Source organism: Malania oleifera, chromosome 10 (genome assembly GCF_029873635.1).
Source record: "Malania oleifera isolate guangnan ecotype guangnan chromosome 10, ASM2987363v1, whole genome shotgun sequence".
Classification (NCBI taxonomy): domain Eukaryota; kingdom Viridiplantae; phylum Streptophyta; class Magnoliopsida; order Santalales; family Ximeniaceae; genus Malania; species Malania oleifera.
In genome coordinates, this window is record NC_080426.1 from 2,105,044 (window position 1) to 2,130,689 (window position 25,646).

Genomic DNA, 25,646 nt, shown 5'->3' on the forward strand with positions numbered 1-25,646 from the left:
CCACATGTATAATTGGCCCTCTAAATAATGTAACAAATCTTAATTATAAATAATTATTTTATGAACTAGTTGAAAATTAAACTTGTTTCAATGATTAATTGAACCTTTGTTAATCAATGTTTTGGACCAATATCTAGCAAATCAAATTGAAACTAGTTCTTAAACAGTATAGATTTTATGCTAAAAAAATATTTATATATATATATATATATATAAATTAACAAAATTACAATTTTCAACAGAATAAATTAGTTAGCCTGTACCTTTTTTTTTTTTTTGTTTGGGTAAAAGAGGGCAGCATCTCCTAACTTTATTAGAAAACCCTTCACTTATGACGGAGGAATACCGTGGTTCCAAGCTTGAGACTTTGGGACAACAAAAGCAAACTCCAAAACCCTAAAACTAACTTAGCCAACATAAACCAAACCAAAAAACCAAAGACCAGCAACCAAACAAAAAAACTAAGAACTAAACCACTAAAAGTGGAAAACAAACAAAACTCCAGAAAATAAAACATCATGAGCGCAAAGAAGGAAAACCCAACAAACCCAATCGAATCATTCCCCTGACTTACTAAGGAAGATCATCCTGAAAACTATATGATCGAGAAATATCATATTCACCTTATTTGACAAAGAAATCTGCACTTTTATTCACCTCCTTGTAAACATGTTTCACTTTAAATTGTATGTCTCTCAATGCTAACATAAGCTCTTCCCACAATTCCCATAAGTTTCAAATCGAGCACTTCCCAGAATTTATCCACTGAACCAACAAAGCAAAGTCACAAGCAATCTCCACTTGATCAAATTCGAGATTTTTGCACAAATTAGTTAGTACAAATATGACTTAATTCTCTTTATTCATTATAATTTGAAGCATTATCTTATAATTTCTAAATTTAAATTTAAATTCAAATGCATAAATTCTTAACATATCCAAAACAAAGAACCCTGCAAGTTCATGAATTCTTAACATATCCAAAACAAAGAACTCTGCAAGTACATGCATTTTAATTCATTCCTGAACAATAACTTCGTAAATCTTGAATTCGAAGTACATGCATTTGAAACATACGTGTTTTTCACATCCCCAAACACAATCTAATGGGTTTTAAAGAGTAAAAAAATGATGATAAACAGAGAAATTAACTACATATGATTCTGTAATAAAAGGGAGGGAGAGGATTTCCCGACCACAGGTCCGGAATAGCAATCTAAGGAAAATAGGATCAGAAAATTGTAACAAGATACCAGAAACTGCAACATTTTCACAACATAGATAGTGGTACTATAGAAAAATGTCTACAACAGACTGCTAACTTTTATTGCCGAGTACTTTTAAATAAGCTATCTCTACATCAGACTCTTATCTGCTGACATTTTTTTCTTCTCCCCAATTCTGTTTCCACATGGAATTCCCTGCTCAGCCTGTCCCATTGTTGGCGCTGTCTCTCTTGCATTATTTTCCCCAAGCCCCGAGGTCTGCATCCAAGTAAACAGGCAGCACAGAATCTTCAATTGCATTTCCAGACACATGAAGTTGATTGTATCATGAATCTCACTAATCCCAACTAGTGTACATCAATGAGTACAGAGGAAGTGGGAAGAAGGATCAAAACCAAAAGCATTTTACAGCCACGAGCTTCAACCACCATCTTTGGCATAGCCACTTGTTTCCTCTGCAACCTTTTCCCATACATCTGCCATCTTCTCTGCGTATCCCACCTGTTAACATGAATGATTCGAGTTTTGAAAAGCCACAAATAATGTGTTGCTGAATTTTATTCTCTGAACAGAATTTACAGTCCTATACTCCTATGGCAGTGTAAGAGGATAAACAAGAGGTTTAAGTACATATCTTTAGAATCTCAACTGTAATCCAATTTTAATTCATATGACTAGTTCTTTCAATAATAAAAGAGGGAGCAGCGCCAGAGGGGAAAAATAGCAAGAGAACAAAAAAAAAAAGAGAAAAAATAAAAAATGGGATCTATAAAAACAAATTTAAGGGTTGCACAAGATACACTTCTTACTGAGATAGAAGAATCCAAGTATTTTTCTTTTTTTTTTTTAAAAAAAATGTAATCCAGGGTGCTTTATGAAAAGTTACCAGCTCAACCAGTTCTCTGCAACATGGATTCTATTGACATGTATGTTGCACCATTGCGTTAGCCATTCCACAAGAAAATTAACAGAACCATATATATGTCAAAAAAAATTTTGACGGACAAATGCAGCCTTGCCCACATGAATGGCTCCATCAGCATCCAATTAATGCATATGGACTGAAGTCAACATAAATAATTATCTCCAAATGAACTCACACTATCAGGTAAATGAAGCAACATGGTGCTAGAGATTCTGATCCCAAAGTTTCACCCAAAAAAAGGGGGGAAAAATAGTAAGCGAAAGCATGCTTTAAGGGTAAAAAGAATCGGAGATTTCCTTAAAAATAAATGAAACAAAATTTTAAAAGGTTGACTATGCAATTCCTAGAAAAATTTCATATTCAGAAATAAATTTGAGTGACTGATGGACCCAGCCTTTAGTTTCTGAAGTTAAGCCATTTCTAATGTACTCTCATTTAAATTCAGTCAACTTCTAAATTTCCTTTGAGACAACCATGGAATGGCAAATGTTTCTAGTCATTCAGACCATTAACATACGTTTCCATATGATACGGTAAACAGCACCTTTACAGCACAGTGAACAGCACCCCAAGCCCAAAGTTCAATTCATCTCCCAAATCAAACCTCTTTCAATGTCATTCTACTAAACTAATGCCTCTGTTGATCAACTTGGGGCTTGTTTGGTATCGTTGCTAATTTCTATTTTCTGTTTCTATTTTCGCACAGTGAAAAAATAGATTATAAAAACACATTTGTTTATACTGTCGATTTTTAATTTCTATTGTTGGTTTTCAAATATTTGTGAAAAAAATCGAAAATCATATTTTATGGTTTTCAGTTACCTTGGATCTTTTATGCAAGCTAAAGGAGAAATTGAAGATGATGTAATGCATAGAGTTAAAGCAAGTTAGGTAAAATGGAGAAGTACTTCAAGTGTGTTCTGTGATCGAAGAATACCCTTAAAATTGAAAGGAAAGTTTTAAAGAACAGCTGTAAGACAAGCTATGCTACATGGATCGGAATGTTGGGCGACGAAAAAACATAATATCCAAAAAGTAAAAGTTTTCGAGATGAGAATGCTTAGATGGATGAGTGATATAACATTGAAAGATAAATTAAGAAATGAACATATTTGCGGGAAGTTAGGTGTAACTCCTATAGAAGATAAGATAAGGGAAGGACTACTCAGATGGTATGGACGCTTGCAACGTAGGCCACATAGTGCACCAATGAGAAAGAGTTAGTTACTGTGGGGGCAGTAGAAGGGGTAGGGGTAGAACTAAAATAACTTGGGAAAAGATAATAAATAAGGATTTAATATCCCTAAATCTATAAAAAGAAATGGTCCATGATCGCATAAATTGGCGGAAAAGGATTCATATAGCTGACCCCACCTAGTGGGACTTAAGGTTTTGTTTTGTTGTTGTTGTTGTTGTTGTAGTTACTTTAGCAACCTATTGCCAGAAATTTTAATATCAAGAAATAATTTTTTTATTTTATTAAATCATTAATTTTATACACTTTTAAATGTAAATTAATATTAAATGATCATATAAATTTAAATATAAATAAATTAAAAATATACATAAATTTTAAAAAATAATAATAAAGTTAATCACAAAATATTTTTACTATTTTTCAAATGTCATGTTCAATAAAATTGTTATTGTGAAGTACATTTTGAAAGTATAACAATAAGTAAAATAATTATACTAATTTTAATTTTATTATAGTAATTTTTTAATGTGTATTATTTGTAATTTTATTATTTTAATCATATTTTTATAATATTATTTGATTTAAAGATGAAAATGAGTATCTTTTCAATTAAGTTTTTAATTAGTATTAGTTTATAAATGTTAACCAAACAGGTTGCAGGTTTTTGATTTTTAGTTTCTATTTTGGTTTTTGGTTTTCATTTCTAATTTTCACTTATGTAATTTTTGACAATGATACTGTCATTTTCAGATGTTGTGACATGTGGATGGCCCAATGTCCACATTTCCTTTGCCTACATGATGACACGTGGACGACCTCCCGATGTGCACATCGGTTCATAATTGTTTATAGATTTTGAATGGATTATTTGAAGAATTTTAAGTGTGAGAAAGACCTGAGTAGAGATGTCAAAGCAAGTCTGAATTCAAGACCCATGTGGGCCTCACACGGTCTTGTGGGCCCCACACAGCTTCATTGGACCCACACAAATTGGGCCTCCTTTTGACTTTTGTTTGTATTTAATTTGTAAACATGCAAGACAACTTGCTTGCATGTGTATGTTAGGAAATTGTGCGAGTATGTCTAGTGAGTTGGAGTGTTAGTAAGTTGTGCTTAGTGTTTATTGTGTCTAGAAAGTTAGACCATTTATTTTGTTAGTAACTTGGAAGAGTAATTAATGTATCTAGTAAGTTGGTGTCTTTATTATTTGTTTCTCCTATGTTTGTGTGGGAATTGTTAGTTGTTTAATATCTTTGTCCCCCAATGCTAGCTAAGCTTATTAATGCTTTGTCCCCCTATGCTAACTTATATATACCCCTTCATTGTAAGAATTATGGAGAGAGAGCGAGAGAGAGAGAAAAGTATTGATATTGAATTAAAGGGTATTTCCTTTTTGAAGTTTGTTAAGTTTTGTCCAATCCTTGTGATTGTGCAGTGAGAGACTACGTCGTTCTCTTTGGAGATCAAGTGGTGAGAGGCCACTATTTTATCCAACGAATCCATCCCTATCCCACCTTCACGACTTCCCTCCATCACCCACACAGCCATCACCAAGTTACACCCAAAGGCCACCAATCCATCGTTTCATTTGCTACATACATATCCATATTTTAAAGTGTGCACGAAGAACTTCAAACGAGTTCTAACTATCCTCCAACGCATTCACACGGCCACACCAAAATTAACCCCCCCCCCCCCCCCCACCCAACACGACCACTTCCCCTCCATTACATTGCTGAGTTTGTCTCGGTGTTTCAAAGCTTGTTCCAAGGAATTTTCTGGCATGGTCTAAGACTGGTGTTGAATAACGTCAAGACATCCAAACAATTCTCTTGGTAATCTCAGCACTTATTTGAACCCTTATTTTATATTGTAAGCCTTTGCTGGAAATCTAAAATTCCATATTTGATAAGCCCTTTGAATCCATAGATTGCAATATTGATACTTGCTAGCTTTAAATCTATTCTGGGAATATTGTTGTGCTAATCATAGAACTTTTATTCTTGAAATATTGAAATAGTATCTTTCTGAATTTAACTTGATTCCTTTGTGAAAGAACTCATGGGACTTATTTTCTGGACAGCCGACAGCATCATACACCGTTTAAAAATTCAACAACATGTGAGCTATAGGAGGGATGTTTTTATTAGGATAATTGAATTCTTAATTTAAAGTGTATTGAGTGAATGTGCTTGCTTGTATGAGGGTTGAACCGTAGGATAGGCCATCCTTACCTGTCCTACATTAGAAGATACCAAACAATCCCTACTTTTTCTATTAGGTTTCTTTTTGTTGATTGCATCATGTATCCTGGGAGTGGTTTGCTGAATATGGTCCTAAACCATTTGCATGAAGTAACTGCTTACAAGAAATTTTACCATAGAACCAAGCAATGTCTCCGTAGATTATTCCAATCCTACGGTTATAAATCTCTCTTTTAACAGTAGATGTTATTGAGGACAGCTCCATACAGAGCCAGCTAGGAGTAAAGCAGGAGATTCTAATCAAACTTCATCAATATTCCAGAAGAATAGTGACCATCAGCATGGCAGGACTTGGTCAATAGATGCTGTTAACTAGTTGGGTTTGAGCAGTAAGTCAACTTCTAATGCACCCTCTGTTCATCTGACTGACTTTAGAACCAACACATTTGTCCAGCAAACTCAAGATTTATATTTAGATGCTTAAAGCCCACATCAACAAGCCCAGGTCCAATTATCTTAATCAAATTCATCTATTTGGAAAGCATATTAAGCTCCAGCTAGGCAAGCAAGGCTTATAAACACACATGGCAAGGAAGGGATAATTGATTCAAGTTCAATGTGAAGGGCGTATCCTTGGATCAGGAAGCTCTAGATAATGATAAACAAGACTAGTCAGCAGAGCGGAACTTCCGGCTCAGGGAGCACCAGGTGCTTGTTTACACAAGGAAGACTAGAGAACACCATTGGTGCATTGAGACAAGACACAATGGCATGTGATTTAAATAAAGATATGGCTTTAAATGGAAAATAGGATATCTGTCAGCTGACCTAAAGAAGTAGGGAATCAGGAGCCAAAATTTAGTCAGTTGAGTTGTTATTCATTTGCGCAATGTCCATAATCCATATGTTGGTCCTGATCCAATGTTACGTTTGGCTTGCGGAATGTCAATTCCTAGGAATAGATCAGTTTTAGTGGGTTAGTTACAATTAGTTATATGAAAAATTCTGTTACTATAAAGTAAATAATAATGTGAAACATTTTTATGAGTCCATAATAAGGAATAGACAAGGAATAGCTATTTCCAAATTTCATCACGAGGGTTTCTACTCCTCTCTTATTATATGTTGAATGAAATAATTAGAAATATACAAGGAATAACTATTCCTTTGATTTCCAAAATTTAAACCATATTTCATCTTATTCCAAGAAATAACTATTCTGCTGAACCAAACGAGCCGTAAGAGTTTATAAAATCACAAATTCCTTCCACACCACCACAGGCAAAAAATCCACTATTAATTCCTATATCTATAATGTTTTGAAAAGAGGGAAATCAACATTAAGATAAAAAAGAGTTTTAATGTAATAAAATGAAACAAAGGAGCATTGTCTCCTTAGCAAGCACAAGCTTTTATTGGTCTCCGGAACATCAAAACCGGTTTTTTGATATCTAGAATGAGGTCATAAAAAGAACATAAAAGATCCCATTTCATAATGAGGTTGAAGGGGAGGGGGGATTAAAAAAATGAAAAACAAGAAAAGAAAAAGAAGCATGATTTGCAATTGGACTGCTGACATGTACGATCCCTATAAATTATAAATGCAAAGAATAGAAAGAAAAGAAAAGTACCTGATTAAATACAAACCCTTTTAACATGTTAAGGAAATCACCGCGCCTCTCCTGGTCTAGCCTTTCAAGTTCATTACGGTTGTTTTCCTGCATATAATTTGACAACTCTAATACGTCAATGTTTTTGCAGAAGTAACAATTATGTACAATCTTTCAATGAAATATTATCAATATTATATTCAGAAGAGAGGGTGAGGCTGAACAGAGAGAGAGGGGGTAACAGTCTGGAAATCTGAACAAATACGATAACTGTTTCATATACCTCACAGATAAAGCATTTAAACACCCACATAACTAAAGCAAACTATAAAAAAATAACCCCAAAAAACTTAAAATACACAAATACCTCTACATTAATTAAAGTTATTAAACTACTACAATAACCAGAAATTTTCCAAACTAAAAAAAAAAAAACCTAAAACTATAGCTGCAATATAAGCATCTAAGGGGTCGTTTGGTATCAATGTCAAAATTTCTAAAAATGAAACACAACAAACGAAAAACGAAAACTAAAAACTAGAAACAAAGACTAAAAAATTAAAACCAGCAACCTGGTTAATATTTATATAACAAACACAAATTCAAAATTTGATTGAAGAAATGCTCATTTTTGTCCTTGAATCAAATATCAATTAAAAAATATGATTTAAATAATAAAATTACAAAATAATATAAATTAAAAAATATTATAACACTAGAAATTATTATATTTATTATATTTCAAAACACATTTTTTAGAGTGCAACAAGAACAATCATATCGTTTGTGAAAATTGAAAAATAGTGAAAATATTTTTTAAATGACTAAATTTTTCTTTATTTTTAAAGAAACTTTATGGATATTTTTATGCTTATATTTTAAATTCAGTCATGTTATTTTAATTTTAATTAAAAATTATGTATAAATTGAATACAAAAGTTAATTCTACATATTGAAGCATTGTGGCAACATGTTGCCAAAACAACTAGAAAGCATAAAATTTGGTTTTTAGTTATTCTAACATTGCTAAAAACTAACAACGAAACAAAAAAATGGCTATGTAAACAAAATGCATTGTCATAATATGTTTCTTCTTTGTGGATAATGGGAGGGGCTCTCTAGCCCCTCCCATTATTGAAGCATTGTGGCAACATGCTGCCAAAACAACTAGAAAGCATAAAATCTGGTTTTTAGTTTTTTCTACAACAAAAAAACCAAGCCTTAGTCCCACTAAGTGGGGTCGGCTATATGAATCCTTTTTCGCCAATTTATGCAATCATGGACCATTTCTTTCGATAGATTCAAGGATATTATATCCTTACTCACTATCTCCTCCCAAGTTATTTTAGGTCTATCCCTACCCCTTCTACTGCCCCCCACAGTAACTAAATCACTCTTCCTCACAGGTGCACTATAAGGCCTACGTTGCAAGTGTCCATACTATTTGAGTCGTCCCTCCCTTATCTTATCTTCTATAGGAACTACACCTAACTTACCACGAATATGATCATTCCTTAATTTATCTTTCAATGTTATATCACTCATCCATCTTAGCATCCTCATCTAGGCAACTTTTACTTTTTGGATATTATGTTTCTTCGTCGCCCAACATTCCGATCCATATAGCATAGCTGGTCTTATAGCTGTCCTATAAAACTTCCCTTTCAATTTTAAGGGTATTCTACGATCACATAGCACACTTGAAGGACTTTTCCATTTTACCCAACCTGCTTTAACTCTATGCATTACATCATCTTCAATTTCTCCTTCAGCTTGCATAATAGATCCAAGATATCGAAATCTACAAGTGCTATTTATTTCTTCATCATCAAGTTTAACTTTGTCTCCAATATTCCTCCTATCATTACTAAAATTACATTTCATATATTCTGTTTTATTTCTATTTATCCTAAAGCCTCTGGATTCCAAAACTTCTCTCCATAATTCTAACTCAGCCTCTACTCCATCCCTACTTTTATCAATTAATACAATATCATCTGCAATAAACATATACCATGGAACCTCCTTTTGAATACTCTTAATCAATTGGTCCATCACTAAAGCAAAAAGATAAGGACTCCAAGCAGATCCCTGATGTACACCTATGATAATTGGAAATTCTCTAGTTTCTTTATCTACAGTCCTTACACTAGTCATTACTTCATCGTACATATCCTTAATGACATCGGTATACCTACAACATACACCCTTTTTTTCTAAAACCCACCATAGAACTTTCCTAGATATCCTATCATATGCTTTCTCAAGGTCAATAAATATCATATGTAAGTCCCTCTTCTTTTCCCTAAACTTTTCCATTAATTTTCTTAAAAAATAAATAGCTTCTGTGGTAGATCTCTCAGGCATAAAACCAAATTGATTTTCTGAAATCTTCGTTTCTAACCTTAATCTTTATTCAACTACTCTTTCCCATAGTTTCATCGTATGACTCATAAGTTTAATTCCCCGATAGTTATTACAATTTTGAATATCTCCTTTACTTTTGTATATAGGTATTAAAGTGTTTTTCCTCCATTCATCTGGCATTTTCTTAGTTTTTACAATTGTATTAAATAAATTATTTAACCATATAATTCCGTTATCACCCAAGCATTTCCAAACTTCAATTGGGATGTTATCTGGTCCCATAGCTTTCCCATTTTTTATCCTTTTTTAGTACAAACTTAACTTCGTTAACTCTAATTTTGTGAATAAATCTTATATTTTTAGTCTTTTCCTCATTTGACAATTCTAAGTTTAAGCCTTCTATTTGGTTTTCATTAAACAACTTACTAAAGTAACTTCGTCATCTTTCTTTAATATCATCGTCCTTAACCAAGACAATATCATCCTCACTTTTTATACATTTTACATTTCCTAAGTCCTTGCTCTTCCTTTCTCTAACTTTAGCAAGTTTATATATATATATCTCTTTCCCCTTCTTTTGTACCTAATCTATCATACAAACTATTAAATGATTTATATTTGGCTTCACTAATAGCCTTTTTTGCATTTTTCTTACCTCCTTATATTTTTCAAAATTATCTCTGTTTCTACATTTTTGCCACGTTTTATACCAAATTCTTTGTCTTTATGATTTTTTGTACATCTTTATCCCACCACCAACTTTCTTTGCTATTCGAGAATCTTCCCCTTGATTCACCTAAAATCTTTTTGCTATCTTTTTAATAGAGCTAGCTAATCTATTCCAAAAAATATTTGTATCTATCCCATTCTCTAAGGTCCTCCCCATCTTTTATCATTTTATCTTTAAATTTTATTATATTTTCTCCTATTAGGTTCCACCATCTAGTTCTCCTACACTGGTTTATTTTATCCTTTTTCTTTCATTTTTTAATACATATATCTAACACTAAGACTCTATGTTGTGTGGTTAGGCTTTCACCTAGAATAAATTTACAATCCTTGCATGATAAACGATCTACCCTCCTAGTTAAAAAAAAATCTATTTGACTTCTATTTTGTCCACTTTTAAAGGTTATTAAGTGTTCTTCTCTCTTCTTAAAGCAAGTATTCATTATACTAAAATCATATGACATAGCAAAGTCTAAGATCATCTCCCCAGACTCATTTTGTCTCCATATCCATATCCTCTATGTATCCTCTCATAATTTTTATTATCTCTTCCAACGTGTCCATTCAGATCTCCTCCTATAAATATTTTCTCAGTCTTTGGTACGCCTTGTATAATACTATCCATATCTTCCCAAAATTTTCTCTTAAGATTTTCTGCTAAGCCAACTTGAAGAGCATAAGCACTAATGATATTTATTATCTCTTGTCCTAATACCATCTTGATTTTTATAAGTCTATCTCTTACTCTGGTTACATCCACAACGCTATCTTTTAAGTTTTTGTCTATAATAATGCCTACTCCATTCTTATGTTTTTTTTTTCCAGTGTACCAAAGTTTAAATCCTGATTTATCGATTTCTCTAGCTTTCTCCCCCACCCACTTAGTTTCTTGAAGGCAAATTATATTAATTCTTCTTCTAATCATTGTATCCACAATTTTCATGTTTTTACCCGTAAGTGTCCCTATATTCCAAGTTGCTAATCTAATCCTAGTTTCCTGAACTAACGTCTTTACCTGCCCACGTCCAGAATAATGCAGGAACCCTCGCATATTTGACATCATACCCGGGCGCCGACACAGCGCGTCGCTTTGGGGCGACGACCTAGCCCACCCTCGCCCACTTTTCGCTACACCCGGGTGGTTCAAGTGCAACGCGCCGCTCGTAGGGGACGCCCAAGCAAATATTCGGTAAGAATTCATATCATAGTGATCTGAAAAATTTTACGCTAGCTGCCAGCTACCTAACGCAACCCTCCTCCTTAACCCGGGCTTGGGACCGGCAATGTAAACAAAATGCATTGCATTAATATGTTTCTTCTTTGTGGATAATGGGAGGGGCTTTCTAGCCTCTTGGAATCTTCATTTCGAGAGACCTTTGGATGATAGAGAGATGGTGGAGTTGTGTTCTTTGTTGTCCTAGTGAACAATTGCATATTATCCTCGGGTAGGGATGTTCATACTTGGTGTTTGGATCATTCAAGGGTGTTCTCTTGTAAATCATTCTCTTAATTTTTTACCTATTCAAATTATCCTTTTCCTCTTTATTTAGTTATTTGGAAGGTTAAAATTCCCTTGAAAATTAAGGAGCCATTTGGTATCACTATCAAAAATTAAACCATAAACAAAAACCAAAAGCTAAAACTAGAAACTAAAAACTAGAAGCCACCAACCTGTTTGGTTAACATTTATAAAACTAATACAAATTAAAAGCTTAATTAAAAAATGTTCATTTTCATCTTTATATCAAATAATATTATAGAAATATGATTAAAGTAACAAAATTACAAATGATATAAGTTAAAAAATTACTACAACAAAATTAAAAATTATTATAATTATTTTTACTAAATTGTTCTACTTTCAAATTTTATTGGACACGACAATTGAAAAATAGTAAAAGTATTTTGTAATTGGCTTTATTATTACTTTTTGAAATTTATGTATATTTTTATTTAATTATATTTAAATTTATATGATCATTTAATTTCGATTTTCATTTAAGTGTATAAAATGAATAATTTAATCCAAGAAAAACTATTTCTAGATATTAAAACTTTTGGCAACAAGTTGCCAAAATAATTGAAAACCATAAAATCTGGTTTTCAATTTTCTGGCAAACAATTGAAAGCCAACAACAGAAATAGAAAATTGACAACATAAACAAACAAAAACAAAAAATAGATAACAGCAACGAAACAGACCCTAAAGCGTTTACTTGGTTGGTTGTGCTTAGCAAAATTAATACCAATTGTTGGCCTTATAAGGCTTAAAATATTGTTTTGATGATAACAAATCTAACATATTTGGTTAAGTGATGATATTTCAAAATTCAAGCATGTGAATATAAGGTCAAGTGCTCACAAGGATTATTGAAAGCTTATACTCTAATGAAAGATGATCAAATGAAGCTTAAAGAGTACAAAAGCATGGATTCAAAAATGATCTAATAAAACTTGAAGTATATTGAAGCATGAAGTTATAGATGAAACTTAAAGACAAATTCAAAATGAAGAATGGAAGCTACACATGAAGACTTACTGCTTAGAGTGCTTAAGTTTAAGAAGTCTTATGTAAGTACTTCATTCGATTTTAATATGAATACGTGAAACTCTTTGGTTAATTACTTGGACCTAGATACATTTTAAAATACTTGGAAAATATTTTTATAAGGTCAAAAGTTATTTCAAAAAGGTTTAAATTATTTTTTGAATGAAAAGCACCAAAACAGGGTTCTTCAAATTACCTTCTTTTTTCTACATCTGTATTGATGAGCATTTTTCTCTATCAAATACTCTTTATTTTAAAAAGTGTTCAACATGAAAGTTGTGGGATTTTCTTTTAACTTTTTGTTGATACCAAGAACGTTAAAATCAGAGTTTTATAGTGAAAGTCATACCAAAAATACTGAAGGCTGGTCGAAGCTGTCAGCATCCCAGGCGATTGACATAATCTGTCCAGGTGACTGAACAGCAACCCAAGAGGACTCAAGCGACTGACTCAGTGTTTCCAGTCGACTGACTCCTCGCCGACTTTGAATTCTCTATGTTTTTAACTATCCAAGCGACTGTCTCTCTGTTTCTAGTCAACTAACTCTTTGAGATTTCAAATTTTAAAAATAACGGGAAGTTTTCAAATTTGATTTTTTGAATACTAAACGTTATGAAAACTTGGGAAACACTCCAAGTCACTTGGGGAACACAAAATACACTTTATAAACTCTATAAATACCCCTTAAACCCAAGGATTTAAAAACACTAAGGAATACAAACAGCAATCAAGCTATATTGCAAATACTTCTCAGAAGCTCTCTCTTGCTCAAACTCTTGCTGAAGTTTCTACTGAGAATTTGTTGATTTAAAAGCCACGGTTCTTTGAGTTTCTACTGAGATTTTCCAAAAGAACCCCAGTGATATTATCTTGAGTTCCTTTTTTCTATATTGATTTCTATTGAAGTATATTGTGCTAATCAATTGTACTAATCAACTCTTGTAGAGAGTGTCATTGTACACCATTTGTTTTCTACTTTTGTGACAATTCAGGATTATTGGATCGTTGGATTTGCAAGAAGAGGAATTCTTGTGTAACTGAGCGTGGGGTATCGCTTGGAGAGGAGGGCTCTATCCTATTGAAGGAGTGTTGTAAAAGATTTGCTCCGCCCATAAAGGAGTGGTATAAGAGAATCCTTAGGTGTGTTGCCTAAGGTGACGACATAGGTAGGTATAGCCGAACCTCGTAAAAACTCAGTCTCACTCTCTTCCCTACTCTCTTTAATTTTCCTTTCATATTAACTGCATGGTTGATTATTTAATTTCCCGTTCATATTAACTGCGTGGTTGATTGTTTATTTTTCAGTTCATATACACTGCGTGTTTTGGAAATAAACAAAGCTGAAAATTAATTTGATATTGGGATTGCGAAAACCGAAAAGGGAGTACATTGGTTGATCAAATCTTATTGCGAAAACCATAAAGGAGTATGTTTATTGATTAACACTCAAGACTCAAAAATCATTAAAAGAAAATCAACAAAGATCTTTAATCTTGAAAGTGATTGGTTTGAAATCTGAGTTTTGGAAGAGTGGTTGGAAATTTCTATTGTGTTTCATATTGAAAAATCAAGTGTATCACATGTATTAATAGCAGGGCTTTTGCCAGCAACATACATAAAAGTTGAATCTTGGAAGCATTACTGAGATTGTGTTATTATTTCATACTGTGAATCTTATCTTGGTTACCTTGGTTGGATTGGTTTGTTGGATAATTGCTGAAAGATTTCTTGACTAATCCATAAAGCATTCAAAGTAAGCATACTCATTTATTAAGGTTGATAACTAATTTAATCTTCCGCTGTACTTATTATTGATAATCAATCTTACATGTGTAATTACTAAAATTAAAGAGGATTGAGAAAGAGTTTATTAAAAAGAATTTAAAGAAAATTTTAAGTCCCAATTCACCCCCTTCTTGGGAGTACACCTTCCTTTTTCACAAATAACTTGCTGCAGATTAGGAGACCTTTGAAGGCTCTCTCTCCAGATGTTTGGATGCTCTATTATGGGAATTCCAAAACAGCCTCTCACCTCTTTTCGCATTGTTTTGCATGGAGGATTTGGAATAAATTCTCTGGTGTTATGGAAGAGAGTTGGGTATGCCCTTATTCAGTGGAAGATTTGTTGATCATTTCTTTTGCGGGCTTCGGAAGAAAGAAAGGGCTGCTCTCTGGAAGTGTAGTACGTATGCAGTTTTATGGGGTCTTTGGTTGGAATGTAATGTGCAGATGTTTCTGGCAAGAAGTTGAATTTGTATTTGGTATGAGAAAAGATTCAGTTCTTGACTTCTTTGTGGTGTATTGGGTTTGGAATTTTTTTGAGAAGCTAGCTTTCAGGATGCTTACATGCTAGATATTCCTGATAATTTTGGTATAAACAATGTATTTAATGTTGAAGATCTAACGCCTTTTCTGGAAGCTAATTTTTTTGCAGACCCTAGCCCTTCTAACCCTGCAGATGAACCTACTCCCATTCATAACTCCAGTTGCACCAAAAATGCCGAATTTACCTTTAGCACCACCATTAGTCCCACTAAAGAAACTCGAGCAAATTGAAGACATTCTGGATGTTAAAACAACAAACACACAAGCCGAAACGTACCAAAAGGTCAAATGGAAAGGGAAGCCACTATTAGAAAACAATTGGATTCTTAAAGATGATGTCCTTCGTCTCAACCTAGAGCTATATACCGAGTACTTTCAACATAATTCTCTGGAGGAGAATTCTTTTCGGTCGGGGAGAGATGATGGGGATTAACATGCACCTCGAGTATCTTTTGCGGATATTGTGACACGTGGACAACCACCCGAAGTCCACCATTGGATGTGAACTTTATTTGTAGCAATTGAAACTTATCTTGGAAGCTAGCTTGGAAAGATGATAACTTGCAAGTCAAAAAGTCTTTTTTTTTTTTTTAAGAAGCATCTATTTCATTTTAAGTTCCTAGACTCCACTATCATAATTATTGTAGTTCCTAGGCACCTATTTCCTATGACAAACTATTTCCTAGGAACCTCATTGCCTATGTTTTAAATGTTTTATTTTACTTTTGTATTTTCTTTAATCTTTTAAGAAGCCATGTGCAAGTCATGTGCATTTAAGGCTATAAATATGCCATCACTTGTATTGTAAAAGGCATCTTTGCATTATTGAAAAAAAAGAAAGTCCTTGCTTAAACTTGTGAATCTTGTTCCTCTCCTTGTGAGTGAGTAGTGTGACGCTATGTTCCGTCTCCCCAGAGATTGGGTGGTGAGAGATCACGACAACATCAACATTACACGCCCACTCCTCTTTCATAGCTCACAGCCACAACCTTCTTCAAGCTTCATTCTTGTCTCAAGATTCCTAAGGATCAACAAGCTTGTTCGTGGTGTGATTGAGTACACATGTGTCTTGGTGTTGACATTTCGAACCTTTCGGTAAGCACGTTTCAATTCCTTTTTTGTGACCATCTAAAACAGCCCCTAAAAGTACCTTGTAAGCCCTGAATCCTTGATTGAAAAACCTTGTTCATTCTCTTGGACTCTTCCTAGATTTTCAACATGAACATGCTTGCTTGTACCGTGCTTAGGGATATTCGATTTGTACACTAGGACTTGTGATCTAAGAGTTCTAATATAACATCTTTTAGAGTGAACTTGATTACTTGAATGAAATGATCAACTAAGGGCTTTTAAACCAAATCATATATGTTTTCAAAATCTCAACAACTTGTGATCATTAGAATATGTTTGTGATGTTCATGCTTGGTTAATTCAATTCTTCCCATAGATTGTGATATTGTGTGTGCTACAAAGAAGGTCAACCGTAGGACTAGGGCTACTTAGAACCGTCCTACATCAGAACATAAGCTCTAGAAGCCTGAAGTAGAACTATATCAAAAGCCTCTTAAGGAGGCTCAAGCAAAATCAAGCAGCAAAGGATCTCAGATCAATAGCCTATACACACATCAAAGGAGAATGTTCAAGTCTTAAAAAAAACTACATCCAGGAACATGATCTAAATACATATCAGTGTTACCAAAAGTGACTTACAACTAGATTGTACACACTGCAAATTTACTATATTGCTCTTTGTGTAGGTGTTTAAAAGCTTCAAATTATCTAAACATCCAAGTTCTAAGTTTTAGGGCAATTCCAGACATATATATTAAAGACTCTCAGTTGGGAGATCTTGAGTAGTTTAACTCTCAGAGTCTCAGCTCAAGACATCATATGATGTTGAATTGCAACATAACCAAACAACACATGATCTTAAAGGTCCCACTTTTGTTGATACCTGCTGTTTTCCACAACAATTTTAAAGGTCCTATATTGAGCACACAAGTGCATTTGGTTTTCAATTTTTGTTGATACTTCACTGTCTTCAACAATAATTTGGCCTGAAACGCATGCTATTGGTGCAGTACCACATTGTAGATTTCCATGAGGGTACGACAAGCATTTCATCTTCATCCTATATATTACAGTGGTTGACAACTACAAGTCGAATCCTAATATAATATATTTTTATGCCAGAGAGACAAGACATAATGGTTATGTAAACATGATTGGATCCTGAGAAAAATAATTTAGTGGCCATATAATAGTTATGTAAACATGATTAAAGCATGTACATTAGAACAGCAGTTCAGGTTAGATTGAAAGAGAAACAAGAGTAATCCCATGTTAATTTCAAAATGAGTTTGTATAAATTGTTAATTCTTTTGCATCAGTAAATGAAATTACCAGAAATAATATAGATGTATGTGGTTGCCCAACATGGTAAAAGCAAGGTACCATGAGGTCCCTAGGTTCTATTTTTGGCAGCATTTACTGTTTGCTTGGGAAAAAAATTATGTTCTTGAAGGGAATTGTTCATTGTTTGTTTCTCTCTCCACATGCAGTCAGGCTGCACGTGCAGAGGAGTGTTAAATGCTTGATATACATTGTTTTCCAACAACCTAACAGCCTTAGATTTTGGGTAAAGTGATTGATTAACAACAGTCATAAGAATGCTAATGTTGCATAGAACAGACTGTTGGGCTGTTGAGTAAAGGCAATATTCAGAAAAAATCTTTTTTTTCTGAAAGTATGAATGGAAGTATTTCAAATACATTAAATGATGAATATTTCCTGACATAACAATGCTAACAAGTACTGTTAGGGAAATCATTATCCGGAAAAAGAATGTAATCATAATGATGACAGATTTCGACAAGTGGCACAAGAAAAATAATAAAAAATCATTACATGCATAAAACTGAAAAAAGGTTAGGAATGGCATCAGTAAAACAAAATGAGAGAAAACTGATTGTTATATAGTCCAGATGAGAATGCAAAAACTGTCGTAATAAGGAAAAGTGAATTAATTTGAGTAAAGCATAGTGAAAGAAAAAGATTGAAAACTAAGAATGGAGATTGGGGCAAATAAAAAAGATTCAACAAAATCTATTTGTTAAATAGTTTGTCACATGGCTGTCAAATCGAGATTTGAAACGTGAATTAAAATCCCAATTTTAGGAATCGAGAATCAAATCAAATCAAATCATAAGATTTGGTAAAAATTTTCCAAAACAACTCCAAATGACGTACACAAACTGATATATGTACAACAAACAATACAGTAAGACACACTTAATTTTTCACAATAAAAAGACCATATTTTATGTGTGTGCTTTATCTAAACAGTTAAAAGTAAGGGTTGATTCAAGAAAAATTAATTAAGTTTATATTGTTTAACGGAAGGAATCAACAAAATAAGAAAAAAAATTTGGTGTTTATCAACAATGAAAAAATCATATTTCATGCATATGCTTTCTCTAATTAACTTAAACAAAACTGATAAATAATAGAATTATGGAACATATTACTAAAAAAATAACATTTTGAATCTTAACAACACAGAGAAACGTGAGAACCACCTTAGTGCCCTTATTCTCAATGGCAGAGCAATAGACTCCTCAAAGAGTGAAGCAATACTTCTCAATAGTTTAGTGAAGCAACAGAAGACCTAAACTTCTATTTTCTCCTCTTTTTCAGACAGAGCAGACATAGAGAAAGAGTGGAAGGCAATTATGCAAAAAATCAATTAAAAAGAAGGCTGTTTTGGGGTTTTAAACCAGTCAGGTCAGGTCTGATTCATATGACTCATAACTGGATCTAGTCTCAGAATCATGTGAATTGATCATATCATACCAATTCGCTAGATTCAGGGGGGTGAATTGATTGATTCAGCATTAGTCGTTTCTTTTTTTATTCTTCAGTAGAAATTCAAATCAGCTTGAAGAGGAATTGGTGCGAATGGTATGATTTGAATCATGAATTGTTAGATTCTACGATATTAGCAACAATACATTGTTAACCCACTATCTAACAAGAGATTTTACAGGGAACCTGCCCTTCCATGTGTCTGTTTTTATGATGTGGAATATGTAACAGTCGGTTCCACATTTATTAGCATTGGATGAATAAGGAGTGGAGCCTACTTGTCACAGTTTCATATCTAAAAACCAGGCACATGGACAACATGGAGAGGCAGGTCTCCTGTATAATTTCTCCTATTTTAAAGCTTAAGCTTTTAGGTAATGAAGTGATCAAACATGATATTAGAGCTGTAAATTCCCTCCAAACTCATTGATTAGAGTTGCTTGCTTTAGACCCTCCCTTTCATCCCTCTTTTATTTTCATCTTGGTCAATTCTTACATTAGAATCTTCCACTGGCTAAACATTTATTAACCCAAAGTACAGCTGTTAAGATTATCAAGATGCAATGGGTACAATTCTCAACTGCAAACTTCTGTTGAGACTGAGTTCTAGGCTCAGATACATTCATGGTCAGATTCTTTTTGAAGAGTCCATATCAACAATGAATGAAACAAGTGCAAGACATAGAATATTACCAAATACATGTCGTGAGTTCTTTAGCCTTCTCACAAGTTATGTTAAATCATGGTAGTTGCTACACTTGGCTGTAGAGAAAGCAGAGGCAAGGTGAGGCCTTAGAAGAGGTAGTAGTTTTGGTTGAGGTGCTGGTTGTGGTGGTGCTAATTGCACTCATCGTGAGAAGGAGAACTATACTAATGATCATTGCTGAGATCTCCATAGGAAACCAACTTGGGCCAACAACTTGTCGCCAATATTGATTCTGAGATGTATCCCTCTTGTACTCTTTGTCATCTTACTTGAAAAATGTGAGTACATCATCCATCGAATCCTAAGAGGAGTACAACAATCTAGTCTGTATGATCCCTTCAGGAATCTTCTTCTGCATATAATGCTACTCTAATCCATTAGATACTCCAGGGCTTCTACAGCCTCATTTCCAAACCTCAAATTATTTTGGTCACTGAAACCTTGTAGTCACTGCTCTAAAGTTACTCTTGCCGATGGTCCAGTTTCTCCTGTCTCTTGTTGTGGGGATATTTCTTTCTTTTCCCTCCATTCCTATCCCATCAACACCATATGTTTCTAAATTTTTGTTTGAATTTATTACGAGTCACCTCACAGAGTCTATCAGATGTTTAGTAACACTTAATCCTTCCTCCTGTGTCAGTTAGGACCTCCAAAGTCCAAACAAAGAAGAAGACTGGTGGAGGGATTGAAAAGGATGGTCTATATCATTTTTATGGTAGTGCTGGTAATCCTCAGTGTTTCTTTGGATTAGTCGTATGTTCAGTTAAAACATCCTTCTCTCTTGGAAATTCAACAAGCTCAGCCAGTTTTTTTAATCTGTCAAATAAGTCAGTTATTAATATAAAATTGTCTAAAATGAAATTGTTTACTTAAGTTTGTATAAGTAGATAGACCCCTTCATCAGGCATGCAAGTTGCATTCTTATTGATGACATAGTAGAATTAACAATCTTTCACTTTTAATATTTTGACCATTATTAAGCAAACATATGCGCGCGCGCACACAAAAAGAGGAGCATATGATTAGTGTCCTGTGGAGCTTACGAATGAATGAAATACAAAGCAAAACTTTAAAAGAGCAGCTGATTGATTTTATGTGGTGTAGCTGGCAGTTATGAAGTTAGATACTGTAGACAAAGAACTAACACCACACAAAATGGATTATTATAACAACGAAGTTACTCTTCTTAAGGTGGCCCCTAATCTAAAAACAAATCCATGAAATCAAAGCTGCAAAACATTGCTGCGCTCTGAGGCATGTGTGGGCTAAATAGAAGGCAGAAAGATGTTACCTTGATCCGCTCATACTCTTTAACTGCACAGCATTTAGCATCCTCAGTCACTTTCACGGCTTCTTTCAACTCCTCTATTTTGCGAATCCTAGACCTGTCCCCTCCAAATATTTTTGATGATGCAACTTCGAGCTTTTCAATCCTAGAATGCAAGGAAGACAGCTCCGATACAAGAGTCTGCACAGTCAGCAAAGCACTTGACCGGTCTGCAAATGCGCCATTTACAGCCAACATCATCCCCAGATAATCATGGAGTTTATCCTGCAATATATATTAACATCAAGATAATTCAAGAAGCTTCACTCCCTATTCAAAGAACATTTGACCAGAAGGTTATTCCAATTCTGTACAATTCACTAAATTGAAAAAACTTCACCTATGTATAATAACAGCTATCAAGAAACGTTCGTATACTTCATCATTCTTTTAGCCACATGTTCACAGGCAAAAATCAAGTACAACTAAAACTAAATTCAAGTGTTACATTAATAGCTAACTACCAAATGTTTGACAGTTTGTCCATTCAACTCCCGATACAGTCTGCTCGCTTTAACAGCAGCTGTAGCCACATTTTTCATGTCAGAAGCCCGCACTCTCTGTGAGTTATACACAGCTTCATCCGTCTCGAACTTGGTCAGTTTCACAAATGCCAACCCCAGCTCTCCCATTGTCTCCCCAATGTCCTGCTGAGCTTTGACAAGTGATTCAGCCTGCACACCACAATAAACAACATAGATCATCACCAAAACAAAAAATGCCCACAAACTTACATACTTATGACATCCAATTAAATTCTATCAATGTTTTAAAGGCTCAATCAAGGCTTGCCTTGAGGATCCTTTAGGCTCAATCCAAAATGCCAAATCCCAAAAGGCTATCGCAGTACATACTAAGGCTTACGCATTAGTACAAAGATGCCTTTTGCACTTCTCTAGTTGAGGCTTACACATTTTGGGTATGTGAATCTCAAGTTAGATTTGGTTAGAAAATTTTAACTGCATGTATATATAAAAGGTTGGCGCAACGGTAAGGTTGTCTCCGTGTGACCTAGAGGGTTCGAGGCGTGAAAACAGCCTCTTGCAAAAATACAAATTCAGGCTGCGTACTATAGACCCATTGTGGTCCGCCCCTTCCCAGGACTCCACATACGCGGGAGCTTTGTGCACCAGGCTGCCCTTATATATAAAAGAAATTTCATAATATGAGTTGATTTTAAGAACTTTTGAACCTCAACCTTTCCAAAATAACTAAGAGTTTATCTTAAATCTTGAAAATAATTTGAACTTTATAATGTTATAGCTCTTTGTTGTCATAATTTATGTAATGAATTAAAGTTAGCAATTTGAATGCCCAAAAAGGAGTTTACAATTTATATTTGATTTTTTAAACTTTTTATTTGTGATTTTGTTAATTTTTCTTTATTTGTAAACTATATGTAATTTATTTACATATTTTTATCAAAAAATAAAATTGGCTTACGCCTCACCGCTTAAGGGTTAGAATGCCCTTGCCTTATGCCTTCACCTTTTAGAACATTGAATTCTACAATAAAAGCATGAGATATCAATGGAAGAAGAAATCTTTCTACCATTCGGGTCCTACTTATAGTCTATTTCCTTTTTCAATTTACGTGTTATCATCAGGCGACTCGAAGAATTGAACTGAGCACAGAGAGATCTCTACCTAAGCCAACTTCACCTAAGTTCATATGTATCAAACGAGTGATTCAGCCTACATAACCACAATAAATCACACACTTCACCAGAAAAATAAAAATAAAAAATAAAAAACAAATGCTAATAAAGGTATTAAGTATAACATCTTCCTAAAAAAAGAATTTATTCATGCCAAACCTGTTGAGAAACACTGCTTAGTTGCTGCTCAAGATCCTGCAACTTCTCTTTCTTTTCCAAGAACTCCTTATCTTCCTCTACAACCGACGGTTTCGCCCCACCCCAATCATTTGTAACAGACTGCTTCAATTCCCTGAACATCCTCAATAAATCTCTGCCCCCTTTCGCTGGCTGCACGACCTCCTGCAAGTCCACCACACTCGCTGCTTCCCCAAATAACTGTTTCGGAAGCTTCACCGCACCGTCCAGCATCCTGGACGCAACATCCGTCGTCCTGGGCAATGGGAGCTTCCCCTGTATTTCCAAAAATAGCCTCAGTTCATCACTCTTCTTAATCACGGGATGCGTTGCTAATCTCCGCAAGTACTTCTCCAGTGCCAATCGCCTCTGCTCCACGAACTCCTGCTTCTGCATCACTTGACTCTCCACCACATTCTTGTCCGGCCTCGGCGGAATGAAGAACCCTCTGTACGTCTCCGACAATCGATCCGCCAAAGTGACGACGTCCTTGAACCGCCGGCGAACGCTGAATTCGGATCCGTTAAACTCCGGCAAGTTGGTCCTCGTCGTGATCAAATAGGTAAAGTAAGTGTTCCCGCCCGGGACAAGCGAATTGGATAACTCCTGCTCTTTCTGCGGGTCGGAAACGGAGATCTTCAAATTCTCGGAGCTGGAAAAGTCGGACGTGGACGGAGTTTTGGGGGCTTCGTCGCGGCCGTTGATGTGGGCATTCGTGGATTCGTCGAAGGAAGTGAAGACGGCGTCGGCGTAGGAGGGAGGGTCGAGAAAGGAGTTGAGGGAGGAGTTGGGGTTCATCAAAGAGGGAGAAGAAGAAGAAGAAGAAGAAGAAAGCGAGGGCTCCTCCGCGGAGGGCAGAGACAAAGGGTGGCGAGATTCAGGCAATGATTTGGTGGCGTCGGATCGATCGTCGAGGACGAGGCTTTCCATTTCTTCGGGGGATGCGTAGAGGTGGGCTTCGTTGTAGCCCTGGTTCTCTACCCCCATCATCTTGATTGAATTGGGAAGAAGAAAATAACAAACACACGATTTGTTGGGGGTGGAACAAAGGATTGAATCAATTGATTAATTTACAGAAGGATGAATTCGGGTTAGGGTTTCACAGCGTGAAGAAGAAAGAAGATTAAAGGGCTCGGAATCGGGCTGGTGGTGGGGATTTCGAGGAGTAGACGGCAAGTGAAGCGAGCGAGGGGACTCGGCGGAGCGTTTTCGAGACCTGGGGGCCCTGTTTGCACACCCAGAACGACGTCGTTTTAGTGGTCCTCGGGTTCAAAATTATCGTACTTCTTAAAATAAAAAGATAAGAAAAAAGTAGTGAAGAGTGAACGCCAGTGCTGGACCGCCAGCAACGGCTTTAGAGTGGAGACAGCGCGCTGGCCGTGGGCGTGGGCGTGGATTGAAGACAGCCGGTGCAGTGAGCGTCTCTTATCCCGTCAGGAATGGGCCCATTTTAAATTATATATCGTTTTTTATCACAAAGCAGCAGCAGCCCAAAGCAAAAAAGGACACGAAAATAAAAGAAAAGAAGATGGAGGCGTAGGGTAAGGGGGTTGAATTTGTCAGATGGGTTTTGGCCTTTTGCGCTTTAATAAGCCCGGCCCATCCACGTGCATGATTCAGCCTGTGTTTTTCTTTAAAAATTATATCTAAAAACCCGTTTAAATTTTACAAGTCTTAAAAATAATTTTATAGATATTTTTGTGTTATTAAATACAAAATTTTGGATGTTATTAACATAATTGAATAAACTAGGTCAAATTCAAATTCAGGCTGGACATTTTCAAGAGAAAAATATGATTTTGATATTCTAAATATTAATATAATATTTTATAAATTACAATTAATGAATTAACTAGATTTAAATTTTATAATTATATATTAATTATTAATTTCCAATTGAAAAAATACATACTAGTTAATTGATTTCATGAATCATATGTTGCTTGATGTTGTTCAAAACTAATATTTGTTCTTCTGTTAGCAAGAAATTAATTAATATATTTTAATAACAAATATATTAAAATAATATTTTGTAAATTGTAATTAATAAATTGATTAGATTTCAAATTTTATAATTATTTTTTTAATTTTAAATTGGCAAAAACGCGTAAGTGTAATGGATGCGCTAAATCTAATATCAGTTAGCAACAATTAATTAATCTATATCGGAGTCGCCTATCAAAAATAAAATTAAAAATAACTTATCACCCCGGCCTGCTCATGCATGGCGCAGGTTTTTAATATTGCATCACCCCGGCCTGCTCATACATGGCGCAGGTTTTTAATATTGCAGCAAACAGCTGGCATTATAGTCCACGTGTCAATCTGTATGTGGTCCATTTATCTATATCCAGCAAGGCCCTTCAGGACTTCATCCAATCGCCATGCATGCAGGCAGCATGGATCACTTTCATTTTCGAAAAAGATATGGGAAAGCTAGGCGTATAAATTTATCATATATTAAATGTATTTTATTTTTATTGGACCACAATTAATGGCACGTAGGACATTATGTCCAAAAGGACAACCCAATTAATCAAACCCCGTGCGAGAATGGGTCCATCCCCCACATAAAAAAATGTGCACATTCAATTCACGTGGATTCGTTTTTTGTTTTTTCTTGATTGATAAGATTTAAAACATACCTTACATAAATGTAATGAGATTAAAAGTGGTAGAGACTTAATTTTATTTCAGACTTTATATAATAAAATTTATTTATTTATTTTTATTAATGACAGTATTTTTTAGGGTCTTCACCGAAGCGTGACCTATCATTTTA

At 34.6% G+C, this 25,646-nt stretch overlaps 1 protein-coding gene across 2 annotated transcripts; it reads right to left on the reverse strand.

Moving 5' to 3' along the window:
* Nucleotides 1–994: 994 nt before the first annotated feature.
* LOC131166981 (sorting nexin 2A-like) lies at nt 995–24,522 on the reverse strand. 2 transcript variants are annotated; one of them, XM_058125688.1, is made up of 6 exons: nt 22,847–24,522; nt 21,494–21,703; nt 20,994–21,254; nt 7,185–7,271; nt 1,622–1,727; nt 995–1,484 (listed from the first exon to the last, which is right to left on the reverse strand). In XM_058125688.1, exons 1-5 carry the CDS (start codon nt 23,852–23,854, stop codon nt 1,647–1,649), a joined length of 1,647 nt encoding a protein of 548 aa, XP_057981671.1. In that variant the 5' UTR covers nt 23,855–24,522; the 3' UTR covers nt 995–1,484; nt 1,622–1,646. The 2 variants fall into 2 exon arrangements, with proteins under 2 accessions (XP_057981671.1, XP_057981670.1); XM_058125687.1 differs by having other exon boundaries at nt 995–1,727.
* Nucleotides 24,523–25,646: the final 1,124 nt, after the last annotated feature.

What these genes read in the sequence shown, in the direction of transcription:
- LOC131166981 (XM_058125688.1), bottom strand. Translation starts at nt 23,854, where the DNA reads ATGATGGGGGTAGAGAACCAGGGCTACAACGAAGCCCACCTCTACGCA. An exon ending in TAAGCAGTGTTTCTCAACAG is followed by an intron (nt 21,704 to 22,846) that starts GTTTGGCATGAA and finishes TGTGGTGTGCAG; the next exon opens with GCTGAATCACTTGTCAAAGC. An exon ending in AAGAGTATGAGCGGATCAAG is followed by an intron (nt 7,272 to 20,993) that starts GTAACATCTTTC and finishes AATTATATGCAG; the next exon opens with GAAAACAACCGTAATGAACT.